The sequence below is a fragment of the Drosophila melanogaster genome, chromosome X (genome assembly GCF_000001215.4).
Source record: "Drosophila melanogaster chromosome X".
Taxonomy (NCBI): Eukaryota; Metazoa; Arthropoda; class Insecta; order Diptera; family Drosophilidae; genus Drosophila; species Drosophila melanogaster.
The window spans coordinates 7,632,814-7,650,908 of NC_004354.4; the positions used below are offsets into that span (position 1 = coordinate 7,632,814).

At 41.2% G+C, this 18,095-nt stretch overlaps 1 protein-coding gene across 3 annotated transcripts in view; it reads left to right on the forward strand.

The window, feature by feature from the left end:
* Positions 1-18,095, forward strand: part of ct (cut) — a 70,432-nt gene that overhangs the window by 24,386 nt on the left and 27,951 nt on the right. For all 3 annotated transcript variants that reach the window (NM_001272381.2, NM_080025.2, NM_001258636.2), the window contains one exon: positions 12,967-14,166. In NM_001272381.2, the coding sequence (NP_001259310.1) occupies positions 12,967-14,166 (1,200 nt within the window). The remainder of the gene's footprint in view (positions 1-12,966; positions 14,167-18,095) is intronic.

An 18,095-nucleotide genomic window follows, 5' to 3' on the forward strand; every position in this document is an offset into this window, starting at 1 on the left:
TTTTCAGTTTTACCCATTCCCCTTGGCCAGACAGACACTGTGCTCCACTTAAGGTGGTGAGCAACTAATGATGTTTGTCGCGACTGGCATTATAATGATAACTACACACACACACGTGCGATTGGGGGTCCTGTTTTCAGATTTCTCTTTCCCTCTTTTTTTCTGCATACATATTTTTCACTTTTTTGCGCTTTTTGTTTGGCCGTGTTGTGTGTGTGTGTGTGTGTGTGTTTGCTTGCTTGCTGCCTTCGAGCCGCATTTCATTCATTTGCGTTTCATTCATGTCGTTGCTGTTGTTGTAGTTGTTGGTGGTGCTGTCCTCTCCATCCTCCTGCAACAAAATATGTCAAAACTTGTCTCGTCTGTCTGCCATTAGCAGCAGCATCAGAGGCAGCAACAGCAGCAGCAGCAGCGACAACAACTTGGCAACAACAGCAACATCAGCAACAGCACGGCAGCAACATCAACAGACACACCAGCAACATCTCGCCCACACAAAGTGGGCGCAACAGCAACATCATCATGCTCATTACCAGATGATCATCAATTTGGGTACCAGTTTTTGGGCTTTAGGGTTTCCTTTTTTTTCATACATTTCAAGGTAAAGAGGGGGGTTACTTCAACTTAAATGTAATTTATGTTTCCAGTTTACAATAGACTTATCCTGGGACCAAAAGAGTTAGCACACGACTTGATTGCAGCTACTGTGCATGAAATGCTTCATTCATAAAAAATAAAAAATTAAGGCCAAAAAAAAAGAAAATAAAAAATAAAAACACCCCGAAGCCCGCAGTCCCCCGAAGACCCCCTTTATTGAACGCCCCCAGTGTGTCGCCTTCATTATATGCAAATTTCAATTATTTGCACAAATCAGACGCTCAAGATCTGCCAGATCCAGCCACGACCAGGCATTATTATCAATCCCCCGCAAAAAAGGCTAAAGCTAAAGCTAAAGCCCAAAGAAGAGAGCGAAAAATATTGTTCAATTTCGTTCTTCGCTTTTTTTTTATCGGAGCAAACAGGAAGAGCCATAATATAATTTATTGTATTAATGCTGTCCCGCATAACGTCAGCATCATCATCATCAGCAACATCATTATCGCCATCAGAGTTCGTTCAATGGGCAGCATTTCATTGATACCCTTCTTATATTATAAATACGTATATATGTACCCTGCTCTCTTGTATTATTATTAATTTAAACATAAACATGGATTTCCTGTTTGCCCTTGTCGATATGCAAAACCAAAAAAAAAAAAGAATTGGTTCAGCTTTTGAGCGATTCTTTGTTGGGCTTTTTGTTTTTCGGCATACAAAATGCTTTCGATCGAATTTCACATTTTGTCTGGAGGAAATTAAATTAAGCGTTCGCCTCGTTTCGTTTCGGTTTTGTCGTATCTTTTCTTTGTTGGAAAGATCATCATTAAGCATTCATCCATTGAATGCGTGGGAGCATTCGATTTTAATTTTGATTTTGATTTCACATTGAAGGTCATGCCACTCATCGTCTGCTCAACCGTTGAGGAATTGATAAATACATAAAGAAAAAGTGATTGAAGAAGAAGGAAACGAATTATAAGCCAACTGCAGTTCGCAGAATACCAACTTCAAGGGGAAATACATAGATATCCAAGTAGGCAGGAATTTATGGGGTGATATAGCTTGTAATCTTATCTACTTGGAAAAATTAGTGGTCTGAAACAAAGTAGATACCAAGAAATAAATCACCGCTCCCGTTTATTATCCCTATTAACCTCAGTTTGACATTGAAAAGTCATAGGCCTCGGGTGCTCCCCAAAAAGCAACGAACTCGGAAATTGCCCGCCCCCTTTTTGCGAAAATACGCGCAACCTGCGCATGTTGTTGACATTGCGTTGAGTGTGGACAATGTGTGTGAGTGGGTGTTGGGTGTGTGAAAAGTGGGTGGCCTGTGGAATGGGTTGATGGTGACATCTCCCAGTGGCCACTGCAATTGACACAATTTCGCAGGGAGACAAGGCCGGCAGTCAGTCGGCTGGCATTGACCAAAAGGCACTCGCACTCGCACTCGCAATCGCAGTCCAGCATAGCACAGCACAGCACAGCACGTGGCCAGTTTATCACTGTATGGGTTAATATCTGTGTGCGTCTGTGTCTGTGTGATGTGCAAATGATACACTCGCTCACACACAGCCAGAGACGCACAGTCACCGCAGCATACACATGCAATTGATTTGTACTTTGGGGTCAGAAGCATACCAAACATGCCAACGCAAAATGCCGAGCAACAGTTTGTCTCTACCCCTCTCTTTCACTCGCTTCAAAATCCCCAACAGAAATACACCCCCCCACCCAAATGTTGTGCGTAAAAACCGCAACATTTGCAGACTCTGAAACCACCCACCTATATCCATTTCCCCGATTCTGCCTCTCACTCTCGTTTGGGCTGTATTCTTTTTTCCTTTGTTTATCCGCGAATTTTTTCGAGGGTTTTGTTTTTTTTTGTTTTTGCCAAGTGGCTTTAAGTCGGCTAAACCGTCTCGAAATCAGGTCAAAACTAAGCCCAGGATTGAGAGCATTTTGACCGGTTGTAGGAAACAGTGATAAGAGACAACTGAAGATTGAAAAATAAATGCAAGGGAATCATTCTAATACACCATTCGAAACTAAAATTCAATTTTAAAACCGTATTGATACCATGTTCTTAATCACCCCCAATGACATCTACAGATTCCAGACAGAGTCAAATTCGTTGCGTTTCAATTCATTTCGCTTTGCCTGTTCCGTCTGCTCTTGTTCTTCTTGTCAATTAGTGAAAATCGAATTAATATTGTAATACTTTAATGAAATAATGCATGCATCATGCCAGACAGAGCAGGCAAAGAGATAGAGGGAACGCGACAGTTATTTATGCGGAACGACAAGATGAATCTGAATCTGCGAAATGTCTCTCCATTTCTATATTTCCTCTCTCCTCTAAATCGCACCCTCTCTTTCTCTGTCTGCCGCATAATAAGTGCAAAAAAGCCCAAAAACTAAAGTTGATAAAAATAAACGAGAGCCACACATCGCAGACGTGAAAATACAGACGATGAAGGAGCAGTAGAAGTAGTAAGGGACATTAGGGGGGGGCATCAAAAGGAGTGCGATGTCTCGTCTCTTTTTCCCTTCATATCCCCATCTCTTTCGGCAAGCCTTTGTGCAACTTTGTCAATTGTTAGGGCGGTGACACTTGAATTCTGCGGGGGTTGGGGTTCCGGAGAGTGTGTGAGGGGCGGTTGACTAAATGGCAAGGTGTGGAATGCGTGTATGACAAGAATTGATATAAAATATGCTAATTGCCTTCTAGAGATGGAGAAACTGTCGCTCTGAATGAAATCTACGGGGGAAATTGTTTGAAAAACGGTTGCTATTGCTATCGATCGGCTGGATAACGTATATGTTATGTTTAACATTATATATTCTTTTTATGTGCAAATTTGGGTCACTTGCCAACTTCAATTTATTATGCACAACGAAAAAATTAAAATTCCATTAGGTTAATTAGAAACAAGCGTTTGATGCATAATTAGCATTCCATTGACTTCATTAATTGGTTGGTTAGCCCTCGAAATCATTATCTTACCTGAGAATACCCAAAGCTCATTGAACTGCACCCATTGCCTTGCATTAACTCATCATATCAACTGAATGACATTTCATTGCAAATACTTGACTTCATTCCTGCTTATCCAATTAAAATCGCCCATTAAAATAGCAATGCTTAACTCTCTCCCCTTTTTCTTGCATTTCAAGTTGCAACTAAGTTGCTGGTTGTCTTTCGTCTCCTTGAAACATAGAAAACAATTGCAAATGTCTTTCAGAGACGGAACCCGTTCGCCATTTATGTGAATTATTGGCAAAAATGCATAACGGCAAACAATTGAAAACGCAATCAAGTGTTGGCCAAAATGCCTCATCAGTCTGCTCCTGCTATGGCTGTCTCTCTCTCTCTCTCTGCCCCCTCTCTCTAACTCTTTCACTCGCCTTAGCCAACGACGGCGGCAACATTTGCATGCCCCAACAACTACAACATTGGCGGCAAAAACACCAACAACAGCAACAACAACGTTGCCAATTAATCAAGAAATTCTTAAATAATTATTTGCCTATTTTTATAGAAGAGTCGAGGGATATGAAGACAGACACATACGCACATATACATATATGTATATATGAGTGTAGGTATATATAAATGAGCGCGTATATATCAGCCGATATGAGGAATATGGGACGAAGGCGGAGGGGGCGGGACTGCATTATAGACAGCCGCTCTGGCTGACTGAGTGACTGGCACGACGACATCGTCTGTTGGAGTGTAAATTTGTTGTTGCCCCAACTCTCGGATACAAAGTATATAGTATGTGTTGATATACATATACAGACGCAGATATAGATGCACCGTAGAAAAATTTTGACCATTTTGGTACATCAGTAATACAAACAGTAATTTGAATTACCATTTTGTAACGTGGGTTTAACATTGACTATGTAGATATGATTTGCATAATTTGATGTTACACATTGATATCTATGATACCGTGTCGATGGCCTACATATTTTTTTATCTGTATAAAAATATATGCAAATATATCGCATATGCATATTTGTGTCTGTTCATTTGCCTGATATTATATGGGAGAAGCATGCACTTTTCGATTTTCATTTCTGTGATTTGTGCTCCCATCTCCCGCTCTCCATCCCTCCATTCCACTTGCTCACTCTTTGGTTCATTGTTGTTGTAAAAATAAGTTGCCCGCCAGCCAGACCCCCTCGTTAACCCCTCAGCCCCCTTAACACCATAATGCTCCCTTTTCCGATACGTTCCTCCGGCCATACAAACAAATTTCTATGAAGCATTGCAGTTAGATGAGCCGTTTAGTGACAGTCAAGTCGTTGAGGGGGGTAAAAAACACAAATAAAAAAAAAAAACAGGCAGGAGTGGGGTTTTCGGTGGAGGGGAGGGGGGGGGGCTTGGTTTGTTCAGGCAGTGCGAATCAGTGGCATGCATTTTTATACAGATATATAGCACATATATAAATCGAGTGTTCGCTGGCCGAGTGCATTGCCATCGTCATTTGCGGGTCGACTAATAATAATAAATATTTTTGCAGAAATTAATTAACAGCAGCAGCAGCAGCAACAACAATAGCCAACAAAGTGTTAAAAGAAGCGAGAGATATATTGAGTGCTATATGCGGACTGACATTATCTTTGCAGTAGTTGCCTGAGTCAGAATGTTGCTGTTAATATATATGAAGAATAGATTTCTCTGTTTTCCTAAACTGCGAAAATAAAACTTTAAATTTAACCCAAATAAAACCACTAAAAACCGGGCGAACAAAGCTTTTGCCAGCGAATTCTCCTCCTTGGGCAATTACTCAAATTCAAATTAAGTGGCGGGGCACCCATACTTACGCACACGTACACACATACACGAGTAAATGTATAGCTCTGTAGACCGAAGCCCATCTCCCCCAACTCCGTTTGGAAAATTCCGAAATGCCGCAACTTGTCTCGTTTTGTAAATAACAAATCAGGCATTTATAAATGATGTGAGCATAAAATTTTGGCGCCACCACCCAAAGGTTCACCCTTAACACCCCAAGAATACCCACACACAGCCCATCGAAATTTAACCCACTAAGCTCCGCTGGCAGCACTTGAAACAAAAGCAACTCTTTGGCAGCTGACACGCGCTGTTGTTTCATTTTGCCAGCAACAAAACTGTCGTCCTTTTCCCGATTTCCCGCCTTGATTTTCTCCCCTCGCCCCTTGATTTGCCGAGGGACAACGTCTTGGTTCGTCGTCGTCGTCGTCGTCGTCGTCTTCTTCATACGTCTCTAATAAGACATGATTGTAATTAATTAAATTAATTCGTTTCGGTTTTAATACACGAAATGTTTTTCGATTTTGCCAGGACTGCAGCAGAAGCAACCCCAAATTTCTCCCTCTACTCGTAAACTTCTCCTCGCTCACAAAAGGATTGCCAAATGAAAGCGAAAGATTTCTGATTTACGTTCTCAAATATTTGTTTGTCACACACTCTGCGGGCTAAGCCATCGAAAAAGGTAAGGTGAGGTCTTCTCATCTCTATAGAGAACGAACAGAGCCCCCGTCGAAAAAACCCCCAAACTATAAAATGTTGTCGATTTTGATTAGGCAAAACTTGACAGGCAACTTTTGGGCTTCGCTCCATCGTTGTTGGCGTGGCTTTTCATTAAAAATGCCAACTGAGTTTTGTCTTCGGGGTTGCTTTAGTAGCAGAATTTTAACCAACCAACCCCAACCATTAAATTTGGTTGCCTTGGTTTTTCAAGAGATGGAGCAACTCGGCATAATGAATTGACATTGATTGGAAATTTTGATTGAAAAAGGGTCTCGTCCTGGAGCAAAGAAACTTCGCTATAAAGCGCAAATAATAAATTGCTTCATTTTCGGTTTAATTAAGTGATTTTTCGACAGAGCTAGCTTAGGCATTGCTATTTCAGCACCCAAAAGAATTATTGATTCCCTAGTCTGCGGGGCCTTAAGCATTAATACGTTCATTTATATTAATGCTTTGGTCTGATTAAGCCCAGAAAGGATTCACATAATATTTAATTAGGCATTCACATTCACATGCTTCGTGCACAACTGTACCACCACCGAGGAAACTGAAATCATTAATTTCGCTTAGATTTTAAAATGTCAAATTTTAGGTAATGGACAACCCTTCGGCTTTCCTTTTTTTATCCCCACTGAAAGCATTTTGCGGCCCGCATAAAAATGTCAAAAATTACAAGGGTTTAGGGGCGGGGCTTCTAATCATTATTTGTATGGCCTGACCGAACACACACATCCCCCCGCACCCCAAAACCCCAACCCCAGCCCCCTTTAACCCACACAATGCCCACATATGAGTTATATTTATTTGTATTTGTCTGGGCCCGTTTTCTGCCTTGACTTGACCATTCCCACACCCTTTGCTTTGTGCTATTTGGTCAGTGTAATGCTTAATTATTTACTTTACAAAAAAGAGAAAAAAATACACACAACAAAAATCCTGGCCGAAAAAGGCCTAACGAAAAACCGTGGCTGGGATGGGGCAGACAGAACAATGGGCTCTAACACCCACCCACCCACTGGATCACAAAAAAGGGTCATCTAATACACACACATGTATGTCCAGCGTTCATTTTTGATGTACGATTGGTCCTGTTGTTAGTGGAATGAGTATTTTTGGGGCATACAAAAAAAGGTATGCATACGTTATGTAATAATAAGGATAAGCCAAAAAATTATTATTACTTTTGGTCACTCAAAGCGGGAAGGTGGAATTCCAAAAGGGTTGTTTAGAAAACGGAGGGGGGTTTGCAATGTCCCCCTTTAATCACAAATGGCAGTAACACCTGGCTTGGTAGTATTTGTATTAAGGAATTAACATATTTAGTTTAATGCCTGTTAGGATAGGAGGTAATTTCTGAAAAATGTCCGTAAACTTCATACTAATCATCGATCGGTTTCACAGCAATCCGCCAGTTGTACTTCATTAACTGTACTCTTCCAACCTTTTAATTTTCCTCTCCTCCATGCGTATGGCAATTATAAATCCTCTAATTTGATGCCCACTCACACACATTCGCATGCTTTGGGTATTATGAATACTGTAACTGTATCTCTCAAACGGAGTACACACGCACACTTTGACACTTTTTGGCGTAGTGAAAAAAACTCGTAGGAACTTGAGTTTCCACAATCTCTCTCCCACATATAACTCTTTTTCGCTGTCATGTGACGCATTAAAAATCGAAAACCCCCACACTGTACATTTTCGCCAAGTCTCGTCTTCTTCTTGCTTTGGCGCACGCATTAATCCTTTTTTCCAGCATCTTTTCACACAAAACAGACACATATGCAGGGCACGCGTGTATATAATCCTTTTTTACAGGACCCCAACCCGAATATCACGCCCCATCCATTCCTCCCCCCTGACTTTTCTCATCTTCGTCAGCAGCTTCGCATATCAAAGCTAATTTATATTTTGTATAGCATACTTTTGGGCGTGCACGCAGTTTTCAGTTACCAACAACCCCCCAACCTCAAAAAAAAAGCATAAAACAAAATAAAATAAAAAAACACCAACCCCTTCTCAATGCCTTTTGCCTGATTTTTGATAAGTAAATAGAAAATGTTATAAATTTACATATATATGTGTGTGTGTGGGTATATATGTGGAGAAGGTAGTGTGGGTGAGGCACACACATATGTGTGTGTTCGTTCGAGGCAATAAAAAAGAAACAGAATTTTAAATTAGAAAATATTAGTTAGCCAAAAGAAGAGGAGGCACAAGAGCTCAAATCTCCAACGGTATCTCAACGAATGTACAGTTATGTATTTGCACACAGAGCCATATCGTTCTCTATCTCTCTCTTTTCTTGTTCTTCTACTCCTCCTTGTCTTGTGTGTGCGAGTGTTTTTTATTTGTGTGCAGACAGGATCCCCATATCATCGCCCTCTCTCTTTCAGCATCAATACATCATTTTCGTCTTTTCTCTTCCTCTGCATGTGTGTGTGTGTGTGTCTGTGTATGTGAGTGGTGTTTCCTCTGTGTGTGTTGATTTTATGGCGCTCTTTCCATTTCGTTTTTATTTTATTTTTTTTGGTTTTGTTGCAGTTTTATTTTTTATTTTTTGCGATGTGGGGTTTGAACTCGTTCCTTCTGTGTATGTTTTGGGGATTTTTTGTTTAATATTTAAATAAATAATTAGCAAAAAGGGATATATACGTTTGTGCACATGCGTGTGTATTTCCCGCAACCCCTTCAAAACCTCCTCTGTGTGCGTTGCTAATGATGTTTGAAATTGTAAAGCAAATGCAAAGGCATGCCCCGAATCTGAAGAATACTTTTTGAGGGGGGCAACAAAAAGTGGGGGTTTCAAGCAGGAGTTCCTGGAGTATTAAGTCGAAAAGCAGACCGAGCAATTAATGGATAACAGTTGAGCTACTTAAATGCGCTTTGGACTATGAAGAGGGATTATTAAATCGCGCTTGGTGGGAAAGGGTTATATTTCCTAAGGCTAAGAAAGAGTTTAATTGCAATTTTATAGAATTCCTTCGATTTCTCGGAACATCTTTTAACCATATATATGTATGAACACATGTTATGTATGTGCTCCAGTTTTCAAGTATATATATCCTTATTTTAGCATTTGTGGCTGTCAAAGCAAGAGCTTAACCTCCATTTCCGTGTTTTTTACCCTCCTCCTTTGTCTGCTCCAAATGTCAGGCTACAATAATTTTCGCTCTCATTAGACAGGCACACACATATCTATATTTAACCCCTTGTAGCCATCTTCTACTTTTCTGAAGCTTTATCTTTGGCTTGTGCTGTTTAATGTGTGTGTAATTGTAAAAAACGCTTTGGGTTCCTCGTCGTCATCTCCACGTTTTTTATGGGGTATTGGGGGCACAGCATTTTCCCCATGGCAGCCTGTCATGTCATGTAGGCGTTTAAGTGGCAGTCATGGGTTAAGGGAGGGACTTTCAAGAGTCCTTCGACTTTTGCAGCTAACTAGGGAGTAAGGTATACTGGCTTCAAAGAAGTAACGGCGTGTGCCACCTTAACCCCCTCAGGATCCCATTCTATTACTCCATCTGTTGTTGCATTGATTTGCTTTGATTTATTGTCCAAAAACCGCACAATGCAGCCTCGCGTGTTAACCCTTACCAAGACCAACGATGTAGCTACCCTTTTCGGGCAACAGGGGGTTGAATATGCCCCCTGGAAAACCAGGAGAAGAAGATGAAGGCACTCGAGCTTAAGTTGAAGCACAATTCATAACATTGCCTTCGTACTAATTACAAAAAGTGCTCTCGCACTCCTCCCTTTAAAAAAAAAAAAAGAAGAAAAGTGCGGGAATCGTGAAATCCAGAAATTCAGAAGCTCAGAAATCCTGAGGTCCCGAAGTCCTGACAGCAGCTGCTGTGCTCCTTGCCAAAGAGAGAGAATTCCCCGTTCGCGGGTCTTGAGGCAAACTCACTTCAGACAAACAGCTTGAGACAATGCCGCATGCTGCAACTTCAGAGGGTGTGGAAAATGGATTGGGAAGAGGGGCAAGAGGGTTTTTGGCGAATGAGTTGACATGTGCCAAGCACACGACAATTGCGAGCAAACAACTCAAATACACACACGGCTACGGACACACAAAACATTATAAAGGAAAAAAAATAAAATACAGAATCTGAATCAGAATCAGAAACAGGCGCTCAAAATGGGATAAGGACTTTCAAGTTGGACTTGCCAATAGTTGATACAATTGCAGTCTGCGACCGAAACAAATGAGCCATAGAATTACCAGTTGAATTTAATTCACTTAAACCTAGTAGTACCGTACTTTTGTGAATATATATACACGTATATATCATTTATCCATAACCATTCCCAATTTCAATTCAATTTGTAGTATGACTGGAATTTTAACAGACCCTTACACGAGGGGCTAACATTTCACTTAACATTTTTGGTTCGCGCGCGAAAGGTTTTACCCGTTTCTCCGTGCAATGATGCTTATATATATATATATTAATTTATATATATATACTTTTTTTTGGAAAGCTCCTTTGAAGTGGCAACCGGCAAAATATTAAATGAAACCCAAAAATAAAAGGGGAGCATGGGGCACGCTAAAAGGGTGCTCAATACGAAAAGCCTTGCCTTGCCATAAGCTGACCACACACACGGGCCAAAAGGACGAGAACGAGAGCCATTGAAGTGGGTAGAGTCCCGAAAAAAAAAACAGAGGAAAACCCTCTCCAACTGGGGGCTCAAAAAAAAAAGGAATGCCCGGCAAAGCCACCCGCATTTTAGTTAATTAACTCATTTGGTTGGCAACTGCTGCTAAGCCGAACTCAAAGTGGGCCAGAATCGTTGGACTGGCTGGGATTAATTGATTTGCCCAGACTACGTAGAGTACAATTTCCAAGAAACTATTTTGGCGAGGTGGAAAAACTGGACACCAACAAGTGCTGCCTTTCCCACGAGGATTGCTTTTCAGTTTGATCGATTTTGGTGGTCGTTTTGGTCCAGCAAAAAGTCAGCGAAAGAAATGGAAACCGGGAATGAAAATGAAAACGGAAAAGTATCCTCTACAGCCTCTCTCTTTTGGCCATTATGAAAACAATTTTCAAGCTTAAGCAGCTCACGGGAAACGACAACCGGCAACAACAAGACAGTAGCATCAGCAGCAGCCGCCAACCGAGGTCTTAAAACAGAGCAACCACTGAACCACCGAGAATGGGAGAGGCCACCCAACCGCCCAGAAACCACCCAAGCCCACCCACTTTCCAGCTGTCTGCCAGTGTGTCTGGCATTCGAAAGGACGTCGGACGAAGGACAAAACTGCACCCAACCACTTGTCTGTTGTTTGTACTTAAGAGCTTTTAAATATCATAAATATATATCTATGCGAGTCTCCACTCCTTCCTTTCGATTCCCCCGTAATGAGGATGATGATGTTGACAAATATGCCTGGCAGGGCAAGAAAAATTATTTGCTTTCTGCCATTCGACATTCGCTTTTCCCAGGGATATTGTCATTAAGCGTACTCATAATCATCGAATGTCGAACGATTTGTGGTTTTGGTTTTAGCCATTAGGGGAAGTTCTATAAGGGAAAGTTATAGAAATTCAACAAAATTCTGCTGTTGATATTTTAAAGCCATCTTTCTTTTGACCATCTTTCTCAAGTGATCTATACTTTTCAAAATATTCAGAACAGCTTAAATATCGTATTCACAACCCACAAAACTCAACTATCTAGCACCCTTTACCCACATTTCTATACTCTGTGTAACGACTTCCTGCTTAACTTTATTCGGAAAATTGGAGGCAGAAGGACCTTCATCGATATGAAGTAGTACAATTTGGCCAAGAACCAACGGCAAAGGCTTAAAACTCACACCAAATAGTTTTGGCAGCAGCAGCAGCAGCACTAGCCCACCGACTAATTTCCAAAGTTCTTTATTGCCTGCAACGCCCACCGAAGTCCTGCTTTTTTGCAAGCTTCCGGTATTTATACAAATAAAATTGCACAAAAACCCCAAACCAAACCGAACAAATCAACGGAAAATCGAAGCAGAAGTCATTGCCATTTGGTGCTTGGCTTGGGCTTAGGCAAAATGGAATGGAATGGAAGCCTTAAAACTTGGGGGAGATCCTGATTCTGGTCTGGGTCCCAGACTAATTTGCCAAAAAAGTTTGCACCGCATATTTTTGTAACCTTCTTTGGGAGTTCTGTACTCTCTTCTCCTTTTTTTTCTGTTGTATTGCCCAATGCTTTCTATTTTGTTGTTTTAATTTCTCATTTTGGCATTTGAATTCACAGAAAGAGTCTTGCAAGCAGGCAATACCATCGAAGGTCAGGTCACTAATAGCAGGGAACATTTTCAAGTTGGGCTTATCGATACCGACGATAAACTATAAATTTGTTCGTCCTGGCTCTAGATCCTTGTTGTTGTTTTGGTTGCTAATGCAGACGGAAATACCCCGGAATGTTTTTTAAGCCTTCCGTCTGACTCCTTTTGGCCTATTTGGCGTGTGATTGTGTGTTCGGGAGAACTCTTTTTGGTGTTGGCATTTTCGGGGGCCGACAAAAGTTTTTGCAACGTATTAATTTGGCTAAATTTAACCCGTAATGACTTTAAAAGTAAAATTAATGAGGGTCGATAGTTGGCAAAGTCTGAATGAGGCAGGAGTGTAAAAGGGCTATGCAAACTTTTAGCTTTTTGTTCGTGTTAAAAGCAACATATGTGCTTGATGTTGCTGCACAGCTTTTGAAAGGGATGGGTGGTGCCTTCGGGTCGCTTTTGTATAAATATAATAATTGAATTATATGTATTCTATTTAATATCTGCTTAATAACTTATATGTGCTTTATTAATACATTGATCAATTTTTTTATTTTTTCAGCGCGCAACCCTTGCCGAAAAGGAAGTGAACACACTCAAAGAGCAGCTATCCACCGGCAATCCCGACAGCAACCTCAACAGCGAAAACAGCGATACAGCAGCAGCGGCAGCAACAGCAGCAGCAGTTGCAGCAGTTGTTGCAGGAGCAACAGCAACAAACGACATCGAGGACGAGCAGCAGCAACAGTTGCAGCAGACGGCCAGCGGCGGCATTTTGGAAAGCGACAGCGACAAGCTGCTGAACAGCTCCATTGTTGCAGCGGCCATAACGCTGCAGCAGCAGAACGGCAGCAATCTGCTGGCCAACACAAATACGCCGTCGCCCTCGCCGCCGTTGCTCAGCGCCGAGCAGCAGCAGCAGTTGCAGAGCAGTTTGCAACAGAGCGGCGGTGTTGGCGGCGCCTGCCTCAATCCCAAGCTTTTCTTCAATCACGCCCAACAGATGATGATGATGGAGGCGGCAGCCGCGGCAGCAGCGGCGGCATTGCAACAGCAGCAGCAACAGCAATCACCACTCCATTCGCCGGCGAATGAAGTTGCGATTCCCACAGAACAGCCAGCGGCAACAGTGGCAACAGGAGCCGCTGCTGCAGCAGCCGCAGCAGCAACACCGATTGCAACTGGCAACGTCAAAAGCGGCAGCACCACCAGCAACGCCAATCACACCAACAGCAACAATAGTCACCAGGACGAGGAGGAGCTGGACGATGAGGAGGAGGACGAGGAGGAGGATGAGGACGAGGATGATGAGGAGGAGAATGCCTCGATGCAATCGAATGCTGATGATATGGAGCTGGATGCGCAGCAAGAAACCAGAACTGAGCCAAGTGCAACAACACAACAGCAGCATCAGCAGCAGGATACAGAGGATCTTGAGGAGAACAAGGATGCGGGGGAGGCTAGTTTAAATGTTAGCAATAATCACAATACAACCGATAGCAATAATAGTTGTAGTCGAAAGAACAACAATGGCGGCAATGAAAGTGAGCAACATGTGGCCAGTTCGGCGGAGGACGATGATTGCGCCAACAACAATACAAATACCAGCAATAACAACAATACCAGCAACACCGCCACCAGCAACACGAACAACAACAATAATAATAACAGCAGCAGCGGCAACAGCGAGAAGCGCAAGAAGAAGAACAATAACAACAACAACGGCCAGCCTGCTGTTCTATTAGCTGCCAAAGATAAAGAGGTAAGTTTCAACTAACCGGAGGTTAAGTGGAAATAGTCGGTTGACAGGTGGTTAAAAATAAAGTTAATTTCGGCTGAGCAAATATCTTACGCAAACCATGAAGCTTACGAAAAATGCATCCCAGAAGTAAAGTTTAAGATGCATACAATTAAATACTGTTAACCTAAGGTTGAAGCTTCCTGTTAAGTTAGTGCACATGTTTTAAGTTTAAGTCTACCTTTTAACCCCTCGTCAGTCCAAAGTACTAGGGATTAAACACAACCCTATTAACATAAAACTTCTCCGGTCTGCTCAGTGAGAAAAGACCAACTTTAAGTGACTTTTTAATTTAATAAACTGTAGCGGACTAAGGTCGAATATCCTTAAAATTCACTCAAACCACCGACAGACAATTACCCGGCGCAATGAAATGTAAAACCGTTAAGATTAGACAAACGTCGCCGCCCACACCGGAATTTCGGAATGTGCAAGTGTGTATTTGGGGGGAAAAGCGGTTGGGAAAGGATGCCGTGGGCTGCCAAAAGGAGTGAAAGAAGCGTAAAAAAGTTAACCGGAGTACCAAGGAGAGGAATTTCAACCGCAGACGACGACGCACGACTGACCGACCGCCGTCCCCTCAAACCAGTACGCACAATTGAGAAAACACTTGCACAAATAAACAAAACCCCCCATCACTTTTCCAACCACTCGGCCACTTTTCTTGTAATTTTCTAGCCAAACAGAAAAAATGTTGCCCGAGTACGACGAAACCGAAACCGGGAAAAATAGAAAACAAAAAAAAAAAAGTATACAAGGCAAACAAATGAGCGGCGGGACTTTTGACTTCTTCTTTACACGCCCAAGAACAAGAAGAAGCAGCAAAAAGGGACAAACTGGGTAAAAAATAAGCAAAAAAAAACTAACATACAGCCAGGGATTTCGAGCCTTTTCCCTGGGACAGCAATTTCAACCCAACATCAAGCCAAGGGAAAAAGTTAGAAGGAAACTTTTGCGGCAGGCAAACAAGGACGGGGTCCCAAGGACAAGGACCAAAAACAGGGGGTGTAAAGTGATATCATTAAAATATTGACAAGACAATTTTTACGCCTACAAATTTGTTGAATGCCTTTGTTTACACAGTACCAAATGGAAACGGAAGAAAGATGTCGCGTCAAGAAATGGGATGAGATAGATACAAAAAAAAAAAAACAATGAAGACTTAAAGTAAAGGGCTTAGTATGCAAATTATTGCAGATATGAATGTCAATATTCCTAAATCAAACAACGATTCGTTTTACAAGGACCATGCCCATTAGGTGTCCCCAAAAGTCTACCAATTTCCCTAATGCAAAAATAAGACGGCATCCTTCCCCTGTTTCTTTTTGCAATGCGCACCGCATTGAATGATTGCTTATCCAGAAAAACCACCCGTGAAAAGCTTTGACTTGAAGTGTTCCGTGCGGCTTTTTGTGCTGATTCGAAGACGTGCACTCGGGAGTGGTGCACATTGCATTTTAGCATCAATCATTATCATTTGCCATTAAGTGCAACAGCAGCAGCAGCGGCTTCTCTTCCATTAGCAACCCCTAGGTGTTGCTGCATAAGAAGAGGGCAAAAGTAAAAAAAAAAGGAGAAGCGCATTTCTTTAATGTTTTATCACTTCACTTGGCCAGACAACAACCCAACCACCCACCACAGAGGCTGGCATGGGATATTGGCGCGGGGGCTTGAAGAAATCTGAGTGGTTTTCAAAAAAAAAAGAAACACATTTTTTGTCGTATAAGAATATACATTGGTATATTGATTTCATAATGGGAGAAAATATCACTTAACCTTTAAATTTTAATCGATATATATAAATAATCCTCACTGTGCACCCCTGGAATTCTGCATAGATTTGGCTTTTAGCCTGTGTTTTCCTGGCGTTTTGTGCGCGTTTTCTTATTTGAAATCCATTTAAAGCTATTTTCGCCGCCTGGTGGAGGGCCCAAGCTCATTAGTTTGATTACTGGCGCCCGGGCGACACCTCTCCAAGACCCCCACCCACCCCCGAAAATGACTTCCCTTTTGCGATGCATCATCCCCCCCCCCCCCTGAAACCAACGTCCATGCACAGCTGTGATAAATGCACTCGACTGACAACTAAATCACTTATGAGCGCTGCTGTGTGCGTAGATTCAGATTTATCTGTTACACATGTTCATAAATATGCGACAATATTTTTTTGTCCTCGAAGCGGCGGCAGCCAAAGATGATCGACAGGAATATGAACGGCGAGGCCCTGGGATATATCTACAGTTGTGGGAAGAATAATAGTTGTCTCGAATACAAAAATGTAGGCACACACAAAAAATATACGCAAAAGGATATTCTCGAAATGCAATTACTTGAACATTGCTTTATAGACTATATTCGAGTGTTCAGTCAATTTTAGAAATGCATTTTGCTTTTCCCACTGCTATTATTTTCAACACATTTGTATGGGGCGCAAGTTTTTGCCCAGAAATCATGTTAAATGGAATTGCAACAGTTGTTTGTTGTTAGAGTCGAAGTGCAGCAGCTCCTCACTTGCTGTGCGTTTGTTTTGGCTATGAGGCATGTGTTTATTTTTTCGCAGAAGTGCATTTTTATAGACAAAGTGCTTTTGGGCCGCGTCTTGCTTCCAAAAATAAAACGCATCGAAAATATGAAAAAATATTATCAAAAAACAAAAAACAAAAAAAAAAGGGGAAGAAATACGAAATGCTTTTTGACAGAGCAAACAAATGAACAACAAATTAGCAGCCAACGCAGCTTCCGCTTCGATTTTGTTTTGTTACTAATACTGAGCACACAATAATTTCAAACAAAAACGACACGTACGGTGGCAGTTTGTTTTACTTTTTTTTATCACACGCCGCAAACAAAAACAAACAGCATATGCGGAAAAAACCAGCGAAATACAATAAATGTATTTATTAAATAACATTCACGATTTCGTTTTTTTTTTATCTGCCTCTACAAAAATGTGTATGTGTATTACACATATATATTTATAGAATTTTTTATCGACATTTTTCGACATATTTATTTTATGCACAACAAAAACACCGACGGAAAAAAGGCCAAGCCCCAAACCAAAATCAATTTTTTATCTACGTTGTTTTGCGGCTAGATTTAGTTGTTTATGCTAACACTATGGCGTAGAAGTAGAAATAAAAATTAAACAAAAATGTATCTGATTAGCAGTGTTAAAAACCACAAGCGTTTATAAACTGGCCCATTATTAAAACGAGTCCATTGATAAGGTTTGAGGTTTTTTAATGTGGTCTTATACAATATTATAGTTTTCTCACAGAGCTATCAAGCAGCAAGTATAAAAATATATTTAAAATAAATATATTTAAGCGGCTATTTTAAGAACCTTTCAAACAAATTTGACTGATAACCAACACGATTATTGAGCACATAGTTTTGTGTCCCGCATCTCGTCAACACCCATCCATTGACCAGCATAAAACGACATCTGGGACGTGATAGATAATCGGTTTAGGAATAATAGAAATAATCATAATTTTTCATGCACAAATTCGATTTGTGCTTATCATCGCGTGACTGCGATCCCCGTTTAATTTCGATCCCACGATGGGCGCTCAAAAATAATATAATTCTAATTCTCGCATTGACGGATGGCTTTCTCGGCTAATTGGAATTGGAGTACACATGTGTATGTACGTATATATATATATATATATATATATATTTGGAGTAGTTATTTGCCCAGACCGTCTACGTCAGAGGCAAAACCCCGAAAGGGTTGGCTCGCATATATATTTTTTATATATGTGCCACACTTTGTCTGACAGACTTAAATATTTGGATACACGTTCCAGGCAAAAGACAATGCCAGTGTGTTATTTTTAAATGCAAATCGAGCGGAAAATCCATCAAATGTCTAACGTAAATGGTCT